We start from the raw sequence: 16,912 nt of genomic DNA on the forward strand, positions 1-16,912 counted from the left end.
TATCTTTTATCGCTGCCCCCAATAGTGAAGATGCACCCTGTTTTTCATATGTCCCAACTTAAGAAACATGTGGGACCAGCAGTAACCATTCAATAGCTACCGGATTGTATGGCAGATAATGGCGAATTACAGACCCATCCATAGGAAATTCTGCAGCATCGATATTCCCATCGTGGTGAATTGGAGATTTTAGTTAAATGGCAAGATCTTTCAGACTGCGAAAATTCATGGGAGTCGTTTGTCTCTTTCCATCGTCTCTTTCCCCGATTTCACCTTGAGGGCAAGGCACCTCTCGATGGGAGGGGAATGTTAGGACTCATCCATATTTTTCTCGTAAGAAAGAAGAAAAGAAAAGAAATAGAGCAAGTGGCAGCAAGAGATTGGAGCAAGTAGAACAATCAGCTTTTATTTTATTGCAAGGTCAATTTGGAGAAAAAAGGAAACTTGGCAGAGGCTTGGTGGCAAAGCAGTTGGCAACAGAGGAAAAAGGAGAAAAGGCAGCTACAAGACCAGGAAAAAAAGTATGATTGCAAGACAGTAGGAATGTAGGGAGAGTGCAGCCCTCTCGAAAGCTTGACGTGAACAGTGCAACAAAGTACTTTGCTATGTAATTGTTGTTTGTTCTTAGTTTTGCTTTTGGGTTGTAATCTCTTGATTGAGTGCGGGAATCACATGTAATATGTTAACTTTTGTAATCTTCCTGAATTTGAATGAATATTACCAGTGACTAGCTCTGTTCCATTCACATTAATATTTAGTGCATCTTTATTTTGGGTTGTGTTTGTGGAGTTAGGGAACTTGATATTGGTTGTTGGGTGATCTGCGTAGAAAGGAGGAGCAGCTACTGGGGAAATAGTGACATAGGTACCTATCAGATGCATGTTTACATGTAAAGTGTAATGCATACTAAGCTTAAGTGTAAAATTAGAACATTAAATGTATGTTAGAGTGAACGATCCCTACTGAGTGATTAGCACTCACTCCTTATTCACATCTCTTTGTAGGTAACAGGTAAGGCAATGGATCGCAAGTTGTGGTCGAGTGAATGTATAAGGGGGACCAAGGATGGATTTTATGACTAACATATATGATTATGCTTAAGGATTCCACACATGATTATTGTTTAAAATTCGAGTGTTATATCAAATATTTATGTTCAAAGTTTAGAAAACATATTTGCCTATACGTTTCTATGAATGCAAAAGTTATACTATCATTTTTTTTTTTAAATGAAGTCTTGATTTGTGAATGGGCCCTAAATTGAGCACAAGTCTTGTTTAGGACCTGCGTGATGAATAATTAATTTTGAATTATTTTGTTATGAATGTTTTTGTGTTTCAAAATATAAACTTTTAGGTGTGAAACTACTAAATTCTCCTTTCGGAACACCTAGAGGGTACCCGGCTAGAGAGGAGTGTTTTAATTAACCTCACAACTTCCATGCACAATGTAAAGCAAACATCACATTCCACTAGGACATTTGCATTAATACAAATTTCATAAGCATGACTAGTGACATGAATATATAATTCAAAAAAGCAAATAAATTGAAAGGATCAATACTTTTCTTGTTGAAGAGCAAGAAGGGCAGCCAACTCATCCATGCTCACAACACCATCCCCATTCCGGTCAGCAGTTCTAAAAAGCTCCTCTTTCTATCAAAAGAAAAGGCTAATTTAAGACTAAGTAAAATGCTACAATCCAAATTCTACATTTGCACCATAGACCATGGCATTGGAATATATGTTCAAGTATAGGAATTACAAAAAAGATCCATCCATTTTTATCTTCTCATGATAGGACTAATAAAAGTTTCATCAAATACATCTAACATATAGTATACTGTACACAAGATATAGGCTAGAAACCTATAATACCAACATTTTCAACAATGCATACAACCCCAAAAGGTGTTCATAGAAACCAGATAGTATAAGAAGTTAATATCCATTTTACACATTGCAAAACCATATTCAAGAAATTAAATTGAAAATTAAAAAATATAAAACAATGTTCAAACCTTGCTAGCAGCCACTTGATTGCCAAAAGCACTAATTAAGTCACAGAACTCTGAGAACGAAAGTTTTCCATCTTCATCATAATCCTATAAAGAAGACAAGGGCTCAAATAAGTTAAAAATCACAATAGGTCTACAAAATTTCTAGAATTCAAATTTATAAATTAAGAGAATTCACAAAGGTTGATTTTACCTGCCCTCCAAGAGATTGATAATTCCCAAGGGTTCCAACAATTTCAATTTCAATTTCAATTTAAATAAACTTTCAATAATTCTAGGTAGGTATTTTATAGTTTTTGAACATCATTGAGAAACTTAAGACTTATCGATTTCTCAAGGGGTGGATAACTTTTACCCTTCTTATAATTACAAAATTTATTTGGTAATTTTTTTCAGTAATTAATTTATTTGGTAATTTAGCAGTACAAAGGTTGAATCATTGTAAGTCAAATCTATTTTCTGTGTGATATATCTTTAAGTTACAAAATGTTACGATATATATCTAGCTTCACTAGCTTCCGAAACTTTATTTGAATACTCCACAGCTGAGTCACATGTTATTGATTGAAATTTATCAAATAATCATGTCATTTATTTAAAAAAACCATAAATGCAGATCCATCTTTTAATCATCCACAATATTACATTTGCAATATAATGCCTAGAAAAGCTAATGACCCAAAAGGACACATATCAATAGTAATAATCAACAGATGACAGTTACAAAAAAAAAGTTTGGCACCTTTTAAATATTTTCAAGGGGTTTATGGAAATTCAAAAAAATTTGGGGTCTTTGGAATATTTTTAAAATCAGTCTACCTCTGTTTGTTTCAAAAATAACAGTTACACCCTAAAGAATTGAATAAAAAGTAATAAATTATGGGTGCAGATGTCCTATTACAACTATTGAAACTATATAATAATTTCAAAATATATGGAGGTTTGAAATGATTTCAAAAATTAATTTGTGAATTTTTAAATTTTTTTAGATTTAAATTATCATGTTTAAAACATTTAAGTCTAGTAGAAAGCTATTGTTTTTTTTATTTATTAAAATTAATAGATGGTTAAATACTATTTCGCCTTTTATGCCATTAGTCTTTTTTTTAAATAGAGGTTGATTTTTGATAGAAAAATGTTATTTATGTCAATCAGAGGTGGAAAATGTTTTTGGGCCAAACCTTGGGTGGGAAAATGTTTAGAAGCTGTGCACTTATGGATAGGGTTAGGAATAATGTTTTTGTGCAAGAAAATTAGCTTAATTATTTGAAGTCAAATTTGGGACATATAACCCTATCCATAAGTGCACAGCTTCTAAAAAAACCTAAACTATATAGACAAACTTATAGTAATTTATAAACTACTAACCTAATCATATCACAACAAGATAGAACTTTCTAATAAGATTAAATCTAACTTTTATTCCTACTAGGTAACCATCTAATCAATGCTCACATAGTATAAATGATTAACTGTCCTGAGATAGAGATGATGATAATGACGATGATAAGCATGCAACTCAGAATATAATTTATGAACATTTGAAACATACCACAATAGATAAGATGCGTCTTGCAAAACTTTTCTCCGTTTCAATTCGATCCTGCCAATAATTTAAAGATGTTAAGAATCATTAATATTGTTTACATCTAACAACAGAATAATACATACCTCAACAGAACACGAAAGAGAAATGTTGCCAACAACTACATCAGGTGATGACGGATTGGAAAGGTCGAATACCTCAAAGTCAGAATCCGAATCCTATAACACAACATTATTACAACAAATACTGTGAATAAAGATAAATATAAATACATCAACTTGCAATGATTATACCAAAAGTACAAAAATTATTAATATCCATTACCAATAAGATAAGCTAGACTTAGCAAGTAGAGAGAAGCTAAGTATATTAATGACATTAATTATACCAAAAGAAACAAGGACAATTTTTTTTCTTGCAAATAATCTTGTATCAAAATGTCAAGTTAAATAAATAATATAAGAAGCATCAACCTATAAAGGATGTATAGAGTGTTCAAGATAAAAAATTAGACACAGAAATCAAATCCAAAAAGGCCCAACTTTTATAGATTTTTATGAGGTGATGGATTGTTTACTAGATCCAGAATTTCTAAAATCACTCAAGTTGGATCATTTTGTGAATTACCCCAATAAAAACCGCCAAAATAAGGTTGGACCAACCACTCAAAGGCATCTATGTTTTCAATTACATTAGAAGAAATGGCATATACTCATAGCATTGAAGAAAAAATAACTTTTTTGGATTAGATTGGGTTGAATCCCAGTCTCTTGATATTGAATTTGATCACTTTGGTTTAGATCTCACTTGTATCCAGTTTGGTTTGGCTAGGAGTGGATTTCAATCCAGGATCAGTTAGGATTACATTCAAAGTTCCCCCACAGATTATACTTGGCCACTTTGGTTACTGACAAATTGCATTGGATTTGAAACAGTCAAAACTCTAATACAATAGTTGCATCAGAGAGATAGAATGAAAGCAAAATATAAATTACTGGTATAGTAAATATGATGAAATGTTCAATAAATGAAAAAATAAAATAAACCACTGTGAGCAACTGTAAATTTGATAACCAAGAATATAAGTCCTTGAAATATTAATTTTACATAGCAAATATCATATGCATAATTCTTTATAATGCCCTTCCATTAACAATAACTTAAGCAGCACGAAAGAACATTTCAAACTCTTAAAACTCATATCACTGACATCACATAAATGCACACACACACAAAAAAATGGTAAGACTACCATTACCCTACCTCTTTATTGCGAGTACACACATGTACAAGCATGTAAAAAATGATTTGCAAAAAGTGCTTCGAGATTTGAATAAGAAAATCACTCACCCGTGTAAGAAATTCAAGTAGATCAATCTCACAATATCCTATGAGATTGTTCTTTGACACTCTATTCGTCTGCAGCATTTCAAAAATTTGATGAAGTGATCAGAATGACTAAGAAATTATTATACAAGGACCATAAAATTCCTGCAGTTTAATAATTTTATCAAATTTGCTTGCTTGTATAATTCCTGCAGTTTCACCCATCAAATTTGCTTGTATAATTTTATCACTATAGACTCATGAAAGAGAAAGTAAGAATGAAAAATGATATAAAACTAATGAAAGTCCACAAACTCAGTGCATTGCAATCCCTCGAAGGTTTACATGTTTTTTTTTTTAAATAATCACAAATCAGGGGTTTGAGTTCACTTGACAAAGTCCACAAAGCCATTTTTGTAATTGATGCTAAAAGCTTCTGTTATCAAAATACTAGGATTGAAATCTAATCTTATACCAAGAAATATAATTCCTAACCCAATTTCTGTTGCACCAAACAAGACAGGAGAATTATATGAAGCAATGGAATAGCTTTTATATAAGAAAGAGACAGTACATCAGAAAAAGAAGACTGACAATTGAACCTTAAAATTTGCCTACAGCACTCAGATTATTACATACAAGGAAGCATATAAAAATGAAATATCAAAGCACTTTGGAAAAAACAAGTTAAAGTTTATTTGATACCTCAAATACTGATATCCTAGCAATGTGAGGCCCATTTCGTTCCAGAAGAAGTTTTTTTTCCTGTAGAACGTCAAAAAAAGGGTATAATAATGGCCACATGGGCAAATAGAAAATCTGACAACTTATATGACACAAGACATTAAGAAAAGAATAAAAATAAGATTCCAAACTTGAAAACACGTCCAAAAATAATGATATTAGACCAACAAATATAGTATCAACATAATGGCACAAGACCAAAAGCAGTTTCATAGCTGCAAGTTCGTAGGCTCGCAACAGAAGCAGAAAAGCCAAAGCAGTTGTCGAGAAATGCATGGTAAAGAATGTTAAAGCTACATATACTTCAATCAAACGGTACTTACAATACATTTTGCCAAAAAAGAAATTCAAGACAGCAGGGAGTCACAAGTAGTTATGTTTTGATCATCCTGAGGAATCTATGAAAGGTTGCCACACAAATTAACTAGACAAACGCGATCCAAATTTATTATTATATAGCTCATAGTAAGATGAGTTTGGTACAAAAGTAGAAAATCTGCAAATAAATTACCCAACTATGATGTCAATGAAATTCAAGAGCTCTTCATATATTTAATTATAACAAAGTTAACATCAATTATGTAGAAAAAGCATAATGGATTTTTTATGCACTAAATTTTATCCCAAAATTTATATGTTAGACTTCTGTTGCCACTACTCATTCCCCCTTTTTATTCTAGCAAGAACTTGCACATTTACAAAAGCAATCTATCCCATACAAGGCTATCCCAAGCCTGCCATCTCCTGCACTCCAGCTCAAATATGTCATAAAGCACTCCATCCTCTTCTCCTGTCCCAGATATCTAATATTAAATGGTTGGGTGCATCACAGAAAAGCGCCTCATTTTCCCTACCTCAGCCATCTTAAACTTTCCCTAAAATCCTACATCAAAAACATATTGATACATCTAGTACCTACCCAGCAGAAAAAAGAAAAAAATCAATGGCACCATCGTAAGAAAAATGCAATTAAGAGAGAAAATGCTAATTGCCAAAAACGAAAACTTTATGACATTGATGCACTGACTAGAATTGTCAAATTGGAAAGCAAAATCAAAGCGTTAGAGAGAACTCACAGAATTCCAAATAGGTTTATCCGTGCTGCACAAACAAAAATGAAAAATCAACAAAAACCTAGTAAAAAAATTAAACACAAAATTAGAAACAAGTAATTTAAGATGCAGTCGCTCAACTTTTCAGATTTCTCAGTGCGAAACGTCTGCTCTCCAAAAGAAACACATCCAAGCCACCTGTCCTTGAACTTCATTTCAGCCTAATTTATTTAAGAAGAAAAGTAAATATGAAAATTTCCGTCAATATAATAAAAAAGTCAAAAAATGATAGAAGTTTATAATTACGCCGATGAGAGTGAGTATAGCAATTCCTGCGAAGTCGTCCGCAGTAAACAACTTATGATGAGATAAAGAAGTGGAGCCACTGTTACGTGGCCGACGGAAGTGAAGCTTCTGCTTGAATCGAGACAAGCGCGAGGGCCTTTCATTTGTAGAAGAACCTTTAGAGTTTTCGTTCCCCATTGACCTTCAGAGAGAACTGAAATGCGCTGAATATGCTTTTGCTGAAGATTATTTTCAGGAGTTATCACGACCTCAGGTTTGATAAAATAATAATACCTCTCTTATCTTTTAAAATATAATGTTTTAATATAAACTTATTTAAATTAAATAGTTAATTATAATGTATTTTAGAATAACCTAAATAATTTATTGTGGATTATTATAATCCGTCTTTTAATTTATTTGTTAAACAATGACTTAAATCCTAATTTATAATAAACATATGCTAATTGATTATTACTGTTATTATAACATAATCACAATCTAATTTTCATAATTTATATCCAACAATTATATAATATATTAATAATTATTTAATAAATTCCCTTATATTATTAATTTTATTATTACTTCATAATAATTATAAAGAGATATTTTTGCCTATTTATACTCTGGGAATAGTTGTTAGTCTTTTTACATTTGTGTGTATAAAAAAGCATAAAAGGAGGAACGCGCATATGCGCTGACATTCCTTCACACCTTTTTGTCAGTCTTCGCCATTTATTGGATATTCCAACGGTACCCCATCGTGTGGTTTCTGTAGGCTGTGACTGGCGGCAATTGTAAAGCCCGGTTTCCACTAAAACTTTGAATTTCTAGTTCCTAATTGGGCCAAAAGAATTTGTTCCCCCAAGGTTTAGTCTGCTCCTGTTTTTACCCATAGAATTTAAAAAATTCAAAGTATTTCTCATAAATCAATTTCTACTAAAATTTTTAGTTATGATTAAGAGTAAAATAATTATTTAACTATTAATATTTAAAAAGTATACAAAGTTTGTATTATTTTACTCATTTGGTTTGGAAAACTAATCATTTCCTCCTAATATTAAGTTTTAAAAAATTACATTTTCTCTTCCTAAGGTTTTAAAATTGTCCATCCATTTATCGGCAACCATACATCTCTGTCAAACTTCTTTCTTTGCCATCAACGATAAATGATAGCATCTCTCTTTCTCTCCCCAACGATGAAGGCAGTAGATAGATGACAATAAAGACAAATTGTCTTCATTGATGTCAAAGTCTGGATAATGAATCTTTCATCATCCAACCCAAACGATGACGATGACGAATCGTCTTTGTAATCCTCTGGAGATGATTCATTTGGGTTATCCTTCTCCATTTCACAATGATGGATTGAGAAGAGACAACAAAGGCCAGAAAGAGAAGGCAACCAAAGACAAATTGCACTAGTCATGGAAAGAGAAGGTAGTTAGATGGAGATGGATGGTCACCAGTAAATAGATGGATGATTTTGAAACCCTAAAGGAGAAATATAATTCGTCAAAACTTAATATAGAGAGAAATAGTTAATTTTTCAAATTAAGGGAGTAAAATGATACAAATTTTTATATTTTTTAATATTAATAGTTAAATTATTATTTTACCCTCGACTCTAACAAAAAATTTTAACATAAATTAGCTTATGAATGGGATCTTTGGTTTTTTAAACCTTATGGGTGGGTATTGGTTATGGACTAAACCTTGGGTGGGAAAGTTTTTGGGCCCCTAATTATTTTGTGTTGACCCTTTTGCGATGTTTGTTGAATCTGTAGCCATCAGATTTGTTTAATCCCATCCAACCCTTCAAAGTTGAATGGACAGAAAAGCATCACATCCGTTAAGACTCAACATTTTTTTGCGCCGCCATAATGCGTGACACCACGCACCACATTTTATTGTATAGTAATAATTTAGGCCAAAAGACTTATTCGCGCACAAGGTTTACTGCAAACTTAAACTAACACCTGTTAATTTTTTAAAATTTAAATATTTACTTATTTATTAATTTTACTTATTATTATCAAGAACAAAATTATTATTTAGAGAATTTATTTAAAAAATATAAAAATTATTTTTTTCCTCTTTTTGTTTTGAAAACTAACAATTTCCCCTAGTTTAGTTTTAAAAATTATTTTTTCAGGTTTATAAAATTCATATTTGCCCCTCATTTGTAGGTTTCATATTTATATTTTCGAAACCTTCCTAACCTTAGAGATATTTAGTTTGGGTAATGTTTTATTACAAAAATTAAAATATTACCTTCCAGATAGATTATCTTAGAGATAGATTACCTTAAATATTATTATGTATAAATTACTACTATGTTTAATAAAATTAGGTAGGTATAAATAATTATTGCTTTTGATTAGAGATAATAAAAGAATACTAGTATATTATTTTATTTAAATTTTTTTGATATAATTATTCTAAAATATTTTTTATGTTATTTGTTATATTAATTGAAAATAAGATTATTTTTACCCTAAAAAAATTAATAAATGAGAATATAACTATAATAAAATCAAGATTATCTTTGTAATTTTTCAATATCTAAGGTGGAGGTGATAATTAGATTATCTTTTATATTACCTCTCACATCACCAATGGGATTAGAAGATTAACAAAATTTTGTATTACTTATAAACCAAACAAAGTAATATAAGTAATAAAATATAAATTATGAAACTCTAACCAAACTTCCCCTTAGGGTTTTGGCTTTGTCTTGGATTTGTCAATAAATTCATGTCGTTGTCGACCTCTCCTTCGATGGTCCATCATAGCACGACATCTCCCTCCTCTAAGTCATCAAATTGAAGAGAAATAGAGTATTGATTTGATCGAATCAAAGCATCAATCGCTAAAATTTTGCATAAAACAGGATACAAATGGGGAAAAGGTGAAAGGGATGTCACGATGACTCAGTCTCAGATGTCAAAGACAGAGAGAAAGACGTTGATGGTGATTTGAAAGTTGAGGTTAAAGAAGAGATGAAATTGAAATTTTTTAGAAGGTTGGAGACGACTTTAAATAGGAAAAATATAAGAGGCTAAAACCTTACACTAGGCGAAAGGGGGTGGAAGGTTAGTTTTTAAACTTAAAAAAGAAATTAGGGGGAACTATTAGATTTCAAAACTAAGGTGGGAAAAAAGAGATAATTTTTTTATTTTTTAAATAAAATCTTTAAATAATGATTTTACCATTAACAGTAACACTCAAAATTAATAGACATGTGAGTATTTGAATTTTTGAAAGTTAACGAGTGTGAAGTTGGGTTTACATTAAACCTTTGGTAAAAATAAATCTTTTAGCTTATAATTTATTTATCTTTAATGTCATTTATTATTGTCAATCATAATTTTATTTTATTATAAAATATAATTTAGGCCTGCACAATAATGGGCCTTGGGTCAGGCCAGCCTATGAAATTTTGAAGGCCCAAGGCTCGACCCCATATATATAGGGACGGGTCTTAACCGGGTTAGCCCATTTAAATAATTTTTTAATTTTAATTAAAAAAATTAAAAATAAATTAATTTTCAATTATTAAAATCAATGATAGTATTCTGAACATTTTATTTATAATCTTTCAGGGAATACCATGGTTATATGATGAAAAATATTATAAGTTTATAACATAGTACAAATAAATTAATTTACATATTGTATAATTACAAATATAAATAAAATATATAACCATACCATTTATCTACTCATCCTCAAAGTCCAAATTTCTAAATTCTTCAAAGACATCTTTTGCCACCTGATTCTGTAATTTGAAATCAGTTTTGATCTAATTCTTCATACACATTATTATTTCAACCATATTTAGGTGTAAATTAGATTGACACCAAAAGTGTTAGTAGTTCTTGGGTTATGACAGCAAAAGCAGAAAAAGTTTTTGCATTATCTTTCTACCATGCTAAAATACCTAGTTTTTTAGTATTATATTTTTGAATAATTTCTGGATAATGGTCAGTATTGATATAATTATAAAATTAACCATAATCTGTACTTTAACTAGCAGACTACTTACCTTTGCATAAAAGAGACCATATATGCGATTTTTTTTGCCTAAACTACCAAAACTTACCTCTGATATAGAACTTTATCTAGTTTTTTCATATTTTTGTTCATAAATACTATACATTTCAAGTAAAAAATCTTGAACATATTTAACATAATTAATATTGATATTAATTGACAATTTTTCATTAATAACATCAAATAAATTTTGTAGTACATTAATTTTTGCTCTAGGATAAAAAACAATAGCTGCATAATAAAATAAAAGAATTTCACTCCAAAATTTTCAAAAATTTTTGTTCTACTTATCTAGATATATTCTAGAAAGTATGATGAGACTCATGAGAATCATATTCTTTAAAAATATCACTTATTTCTACCATACTATATATTATTGAATAAGAGTTGAATAATACACACCTAAACAATGGTTATTGGTTATCTTTAATGGCTCTAATATGTTCATTAGAGTCATAGCTATCACCCAATCTTGATCTATAAAAAAAATATATTTGTTGAATCTTTTAGTTAGATATTGAAGTACTTGTTATAAGAACTTTATACCCTTCGTACGCTTTCAACATGAGGTATGTTAAATTCCACCCAATTTTAATATCTACTTTTAATTTTTGTCTTCTCAAGTCTATTGATTTACATAATTAATTATATGTTTGTACCCATAATGGGGGATGATGAAATGTATGCAATGGTATGTCTAACTACTTATATATGTTTTTTAGTCGAGCTCAAGTCTTCTTAAGCTATTAAAGTAAAAACATGACATACACACTAATATGAAATAATTTTTTATTAAATGAAGGAGATAAATAATTATACATATATTCAATAACTTTATTACTATTTTTGACATTATCAAAGATAATTGAAAAAAATAGAATTATCAATTTTATATTTCTTAAAAATATTTGCTAATGCATGATAAATTGTAAGATTATCATGCGAATATTCCAAATTTCTAAATGTAATAATTTTTTTGCATAATTATCAGTAATAATCAATATAAGATCTCATATATCTTAATTTGTAGCAGTTCATAAATTAGAAGTTATTAAAATAACACCATTAAAATTACTTAATTCTCCAATAACTTTTAATTTCATTAATTCATAATTTCTTAGGATATATGGCCTAAGAGTTGACCTAAAATTTTTTCTAAATGCCAGTTGAATACTATTTTGCATTATCTATTCTAAAATTTTATCTTCTGTATAATTAAAAGGTTAATAAAAAACAACTACATACCTACTCATGTAGTCTCACATCTTCATTTGATCGTACATGAAAGTTGACATTTCTTCTATGTGTTTGGAACCGTTTGGACCTCTTGCTAAACTAGCGCAAGGACGAACATATCATGATTGGGTGAATGTAGTTTGTTTTTGTCCTCTGAGCTCGTATGAAATTTTTTTATAGTAATCGGTAATGTGCCGATGAAGATGTTTTATGTCACTTGTACTTCCACATGCCAAAGAAAAACCACAATGTTTACATACTACTGGGCGAATTAATTTTCCTTCAATCATTTCCTCTATTCAATCAAAGTGCTTCCACACCATTGACGTTTATTTTATTTTTCTCTCTATCGAATACGAATCTGTACTTATACTACTTTCACCTGTTGGTGTTCCACCTATTCCATTTTATGCATCAGTAATAATATAATCAGCGCCAATATGATAATATTCAAATGAATTGAATTTATTTGACATTGGAGTTATTTGTAATATTTTATAATAATAAAATTAAAATGAAAACAAAATTATAAACACAAAAAATTATTATTTGTGAATTTAGACAATTTCTAAAAAGAAAATTAATGAGAGAAAATGATATTGAGAATATAATAAAAGAATTGACTCTGAGTGATTTTTTTAATTTTTAAAATTATTTATTATTTTAATTAAAAATTACAGATATTTTTGTTTTAAAAATTTCAAAAGTAAAGATAAAATAGTCATAACACTAAAGTTACCTTGATAATCCTTACATGCCTAAAATTGATATAGTAATCAAATTATTTTATATATTAACAATCACATTACTATTAGTATCATATTAATAAAATATTATTAAAATTTTTTATCATTCATCAAATCAGACAAGATAATGATGTTAATAAAATATAAATTATGAAAGTAGTTAAAAATTATCTCAAACTAAATATCTCTAATTATTTTATTTTTAATTTAATCGGTATAATTGACATATATTAATAAATCAGTTTAATTAAATGAAACATTGGGTAGAAAAAGACTAAAAGAATTTTCCCGGTAAGAACAATTATTTTAAAAGCTTTGACTAGACTTTCTTCTGCGTGTAAAAAACTTGTGGTTGGACTTTTCTTACGCACCAAAAAAAAAGTCATTAGAAAGTGGTGGAAAGCACCAAACATGACCGTGGTGGGCTCTTGGAAAAGATGTGACGGAAAGAGTCTTGCCTTTTTAACCACTCCATCTCTCATAAAGTAGCGAAACAAAATGCCACAAAAAAATGTGGTAGTTGTGAATTAGTTACTTTTAATGGGGTGGAAAAAAAAAAAATCAATAACCCAAGGCCAAGGGTAATATTCCATATGTTGTGAGGAATGATTTTCCACACTGTTGAAGAAAGTTATATCATATTTGATCAAAAAGATCCTTCACTTTTACTGGGGCGGATAAAAATAATCAGTGACCCACCAACAAGCATCAACATACCTTGAAAAATTCAATAAAATGGGTATATCTTTAAAAGATTCAACTGAATTCACTGTTTTCCCCCTTCTTTTCAGAGATGCTTTTCCTGCATCCACATGCCCATTAACCAAGTACAAATGATAAAAATTAATCAAAGAAGTAACTAGAATCTTTAACTTAATTGTACATTAACTACTAGTAAATATAGGAAGGTTCTATACAGTAAAAATACTTAACTATAGACAACAAATTCATTACTGCATTTCTCTTTATTTATATATTTATTTTTTATCCTAGATGGTACCGTATAAGCAAATATATTAAAAAAAAGGCAATAATAAAAACCATTGTAAGATAATTCTAAGTCATAGAAAAAATAATGTCCATGTAGCCACTAAGTCAAAGAGAAAATTATGTATAATTGAAAGATGTTTATTCTTCCAATAACCAATACAATGAATTAAAAAAAAAAAAAGTCAATAACTTATAAATTGTGGGAAGTAGTAATTCAAAAGAATGCCGATGATACAGAAACACGAGCGGAACAAGTCGGTCTTTATAAATTCATTATTCCAAGTAATAAAGGCTCAACTTCATGAGGCCACAAAGAACCTTAATTGTACCACTCAATAATGGGCCCAGAAGAGGAACCTTAGTTGCAGCTTCTACATTTAAGGCGTACGGTAGGAGACGTGGGACTGAGTTAGAATGACGGAACAATTGTCCTATTTTCTGAGGTTGGATTTTATTGTATAAACTATAAAGGGGGCTGTTAGCAGTGGCGGAATGAGGATTTTGCCAAGGAGAGGTCTATCTGATTTTGTCATTGTTCATTAATTAACATAACACTTAATTAAATACTAGATTTTATACATAAATGATAATTTTCTAATTACAATTATAATTATATTTAAATTAAGTTTATTTAAAATAAAAAATAAGTTCAATTCAAATGAACTCAAAACTTGAGCTCGATCATGAGTCATATATTTTTTAGCTCAAACTGGAGATGTGTTCGATTCGCTAAATTTGTAATTAATACATATTAAAACAATATCATTTTAATCTTTTTTTTGGCTCGGTTATAATATGAAGTCAAACTCGAATAAATTTGAGAAGAGCTCAATGAGTTTGAGCTCAACTCAACTTAAATCAAACTCTAATTATAATACAAAACACTAACAAACAAAACTAATTAAACTATGGTATATAAGTGTAAATTTTTAATTTTCTATTCTACTTAAGTTTAAATTATAAAAGTCGGAATATTGAAATACAACTAAAACATACTTCATCCATAAAATCATAATTTTTTTTTTTTGAGTTTACAACATTATATTCATCGTGAATACTCAATATTAGTTAATAATTAATTTTATTATTAATATTATTAGCATCTAATAAACATACATATATGCATTAATTTTTTAAGGTTTCATTCCTCTTAATTTTATTTTACTTAAATTACAAATTGAATAGATAAAAAAAATTAGATTAATTTACATACCTTAACTTAAAAAGCAAGATGAACAAATTTCTCCCAAATGTTCGTAGTCCATATGTCTTAAAAGTTGAAAACTAAATAAGTGAATTTCATATTTACATTCAATCCATATGCATAAAGGCTTAAAGAGTTTTTTTTTTTTAAATTTTCATAAAAAAAGTTCAAATGAGAAGTGCGCTTGGCTTTTATAATTATTGGGCCTGACAAGCATGGCCCTAACAAGTATGCAACAATTATTCAAGCCTAAAGTAAGAGTGAGTCTGACAAATTTTTTTTAAAAATTTATCAAATTTAAAAGGAGCCCAAACCCACTCTCAAAGGGCTTGATCCGCCCCGGTTGTTAGAGTTCACAAGAAAGCGGGAGAAAAAAAGAATTAGGGATTGTGAGAAATCTTAAGATTGTGGGTAGCCTTAGAGTTGATTGAGAGATTTCATGTAATACCTGCAAATTTGTCCAAAGTTATTATTTTCTTTTGACTTTGATTATGATTAAGTACGCATAATTGATATTATGTGTGTAGAATTGGATTTGCATGGTTGCGTGGGAAAGCCACATGCCTCTATATGTGGTGGCAAAGACAAAATAGTCTTTTCCCATGAGATTGGTGATTTTTCCCATGAGATTGGTGAAAATCGACTAAGTATGGTTGACATAGATGCCCTTGTGTGTTAGTATACATGATTATGTATGCTCAACACATTTGAAATTTGGATAAGAAGCAATTTCACAGTAATTTCAAAAACTGTCGGTATTAGATAACAATATACATGGTCATTTATTCCATTATTTTTTAAAAATAAAGAATCGCAAACGTGGATTGATATGGATCGTTTGGTTTTATGATTAATAAATATATTAGTTACGAAGTCCTGTTGGAAGGATCTGTAATGGGTAGCAATATCTTGAATATCTGTAGTTAAGTTTAAATGATCAGAAAATGCATGTTTAGTTGAATTGGAACTCTAGAAATTCTACACTACATGCCCATGTGTCTCTTGACACACGCCCATATACTTTTGGGTGAATTTCTGCCTATGTAGAATTGGGAATGGACATACGTCCATTGATGAGGGACCAAAACATTCCAATCGTGAAGGAAAAATAAAACTAAATTATAGAAGAAAAAGAAGTCGACAAAAGATTTGAGGAAAGATAGAGGTTAGGTAGAAAAGGCGAATAAGGACATTGAAGAAATGAGCCAAAGACAAAAGGGATAACATGGACGGTAGAGCTTGCACGACATGGCAAGATGTAGCATGACATGGTAAAGTGATATGGCGTGATGATGTGTCAATTTGTGCATGTGGAATTCCTAAATTATGCAAGCCAATTTTAGTAGGATTTTAATTCAAGATTTCTATTGTTTTTGAGTAATTTATTTAAAAGTCATTTTCCTATTATTATATGGTTGATTATTAAGTCTTTAGAAAGTCATATTTTGATTTAGGAAATACAGAGCTTTTTAAGAATTATTATTTAGGAAAGTTCAATTTAGTTGGAAGTCTATTAATATTATTTCCTAAAAGTCTTAATTTCCTAGAATTTGAAATTAATTAATATTCCTAATTTTAGTTAAACTAATATTCTAATTTAATAAGTTTTCTATTCTAATAGACTTAGAATTTTTATTTTAATTGGGAGAGTCATTAACTTATATAAAGAGCTTAAGTATTATAATTCTGAATCAATCAATTATCAAA

General features: G+C 29.6%; 1 protein-coding gene across 1 annotated transcript in view; it reads right to left on the bottom strand.

Annotated features, from left to right (window-relative positions):
* The window catches only part of LOC123212819 (phosphatidylserine decarboxylase proenzyme 3-like), a 49,063-nt gene extending 41,811 nt beyond the window's left edge, over window positions 1-7,252 (bottom strand). The window contains exons 1-9 of the mRNA XM_044632025.1: window positions 6,992-7,252; window positions 6,827-6,906; window positions 6,710-6,734; window positions 5,595-5,654; window positions 4,914-4,982; window positions 3,689-3,781; window positions 3,570-3,620; window positions 2,021-2,104; window positions 1,564-1,655 (exon numbers count right to left, since the gene is read on the bottom strand). Of these exons, the coding sequence (XP_044487960.1) occupies window positions 1,564-1,655; window positions 2,021-2,104; window positions 3,570-3,620; window positions 3,689-3,781; window positions 4,914-4,982; window positions 5,595-5,654; window positions 6,710-6,734; window positions 6,827-6,906; window positions 6,992-7,168 (731 nt within the window). The 5' untranslated portion in view covers window positions 7,169-7,252. The remainder of the gene's footprint in view (window positions 1-1,563; window positions 1,656-2,020; window positions 2,105-3,569; window positions 3,621-3,688; window positions 3,782-4,913; window positions 4,983-5,594; window positions 5,655-6,709; window positions 6,735-6,826; window positions 6,907-6,991) is intronic.
* Window positions 7,253-16,912: the final 9,660 nt, after the last annotated feature.

This window comes from Mangifera indica, chromosome 4, assembly GCF_011075055.1.
Source record: "Mangifera indica cultivar Alphonso chromosome 4, CATAS_Mindica_2.1, whole genome shotgun sequence".
In the NCBI taxonomy this organism is placed as follows: Eukaryota; Viridiplantae; Streptophyta; class Magnoliopsida; order Sapindales; family Anacardiaceae; genus Mangifera; species Mangifera indica.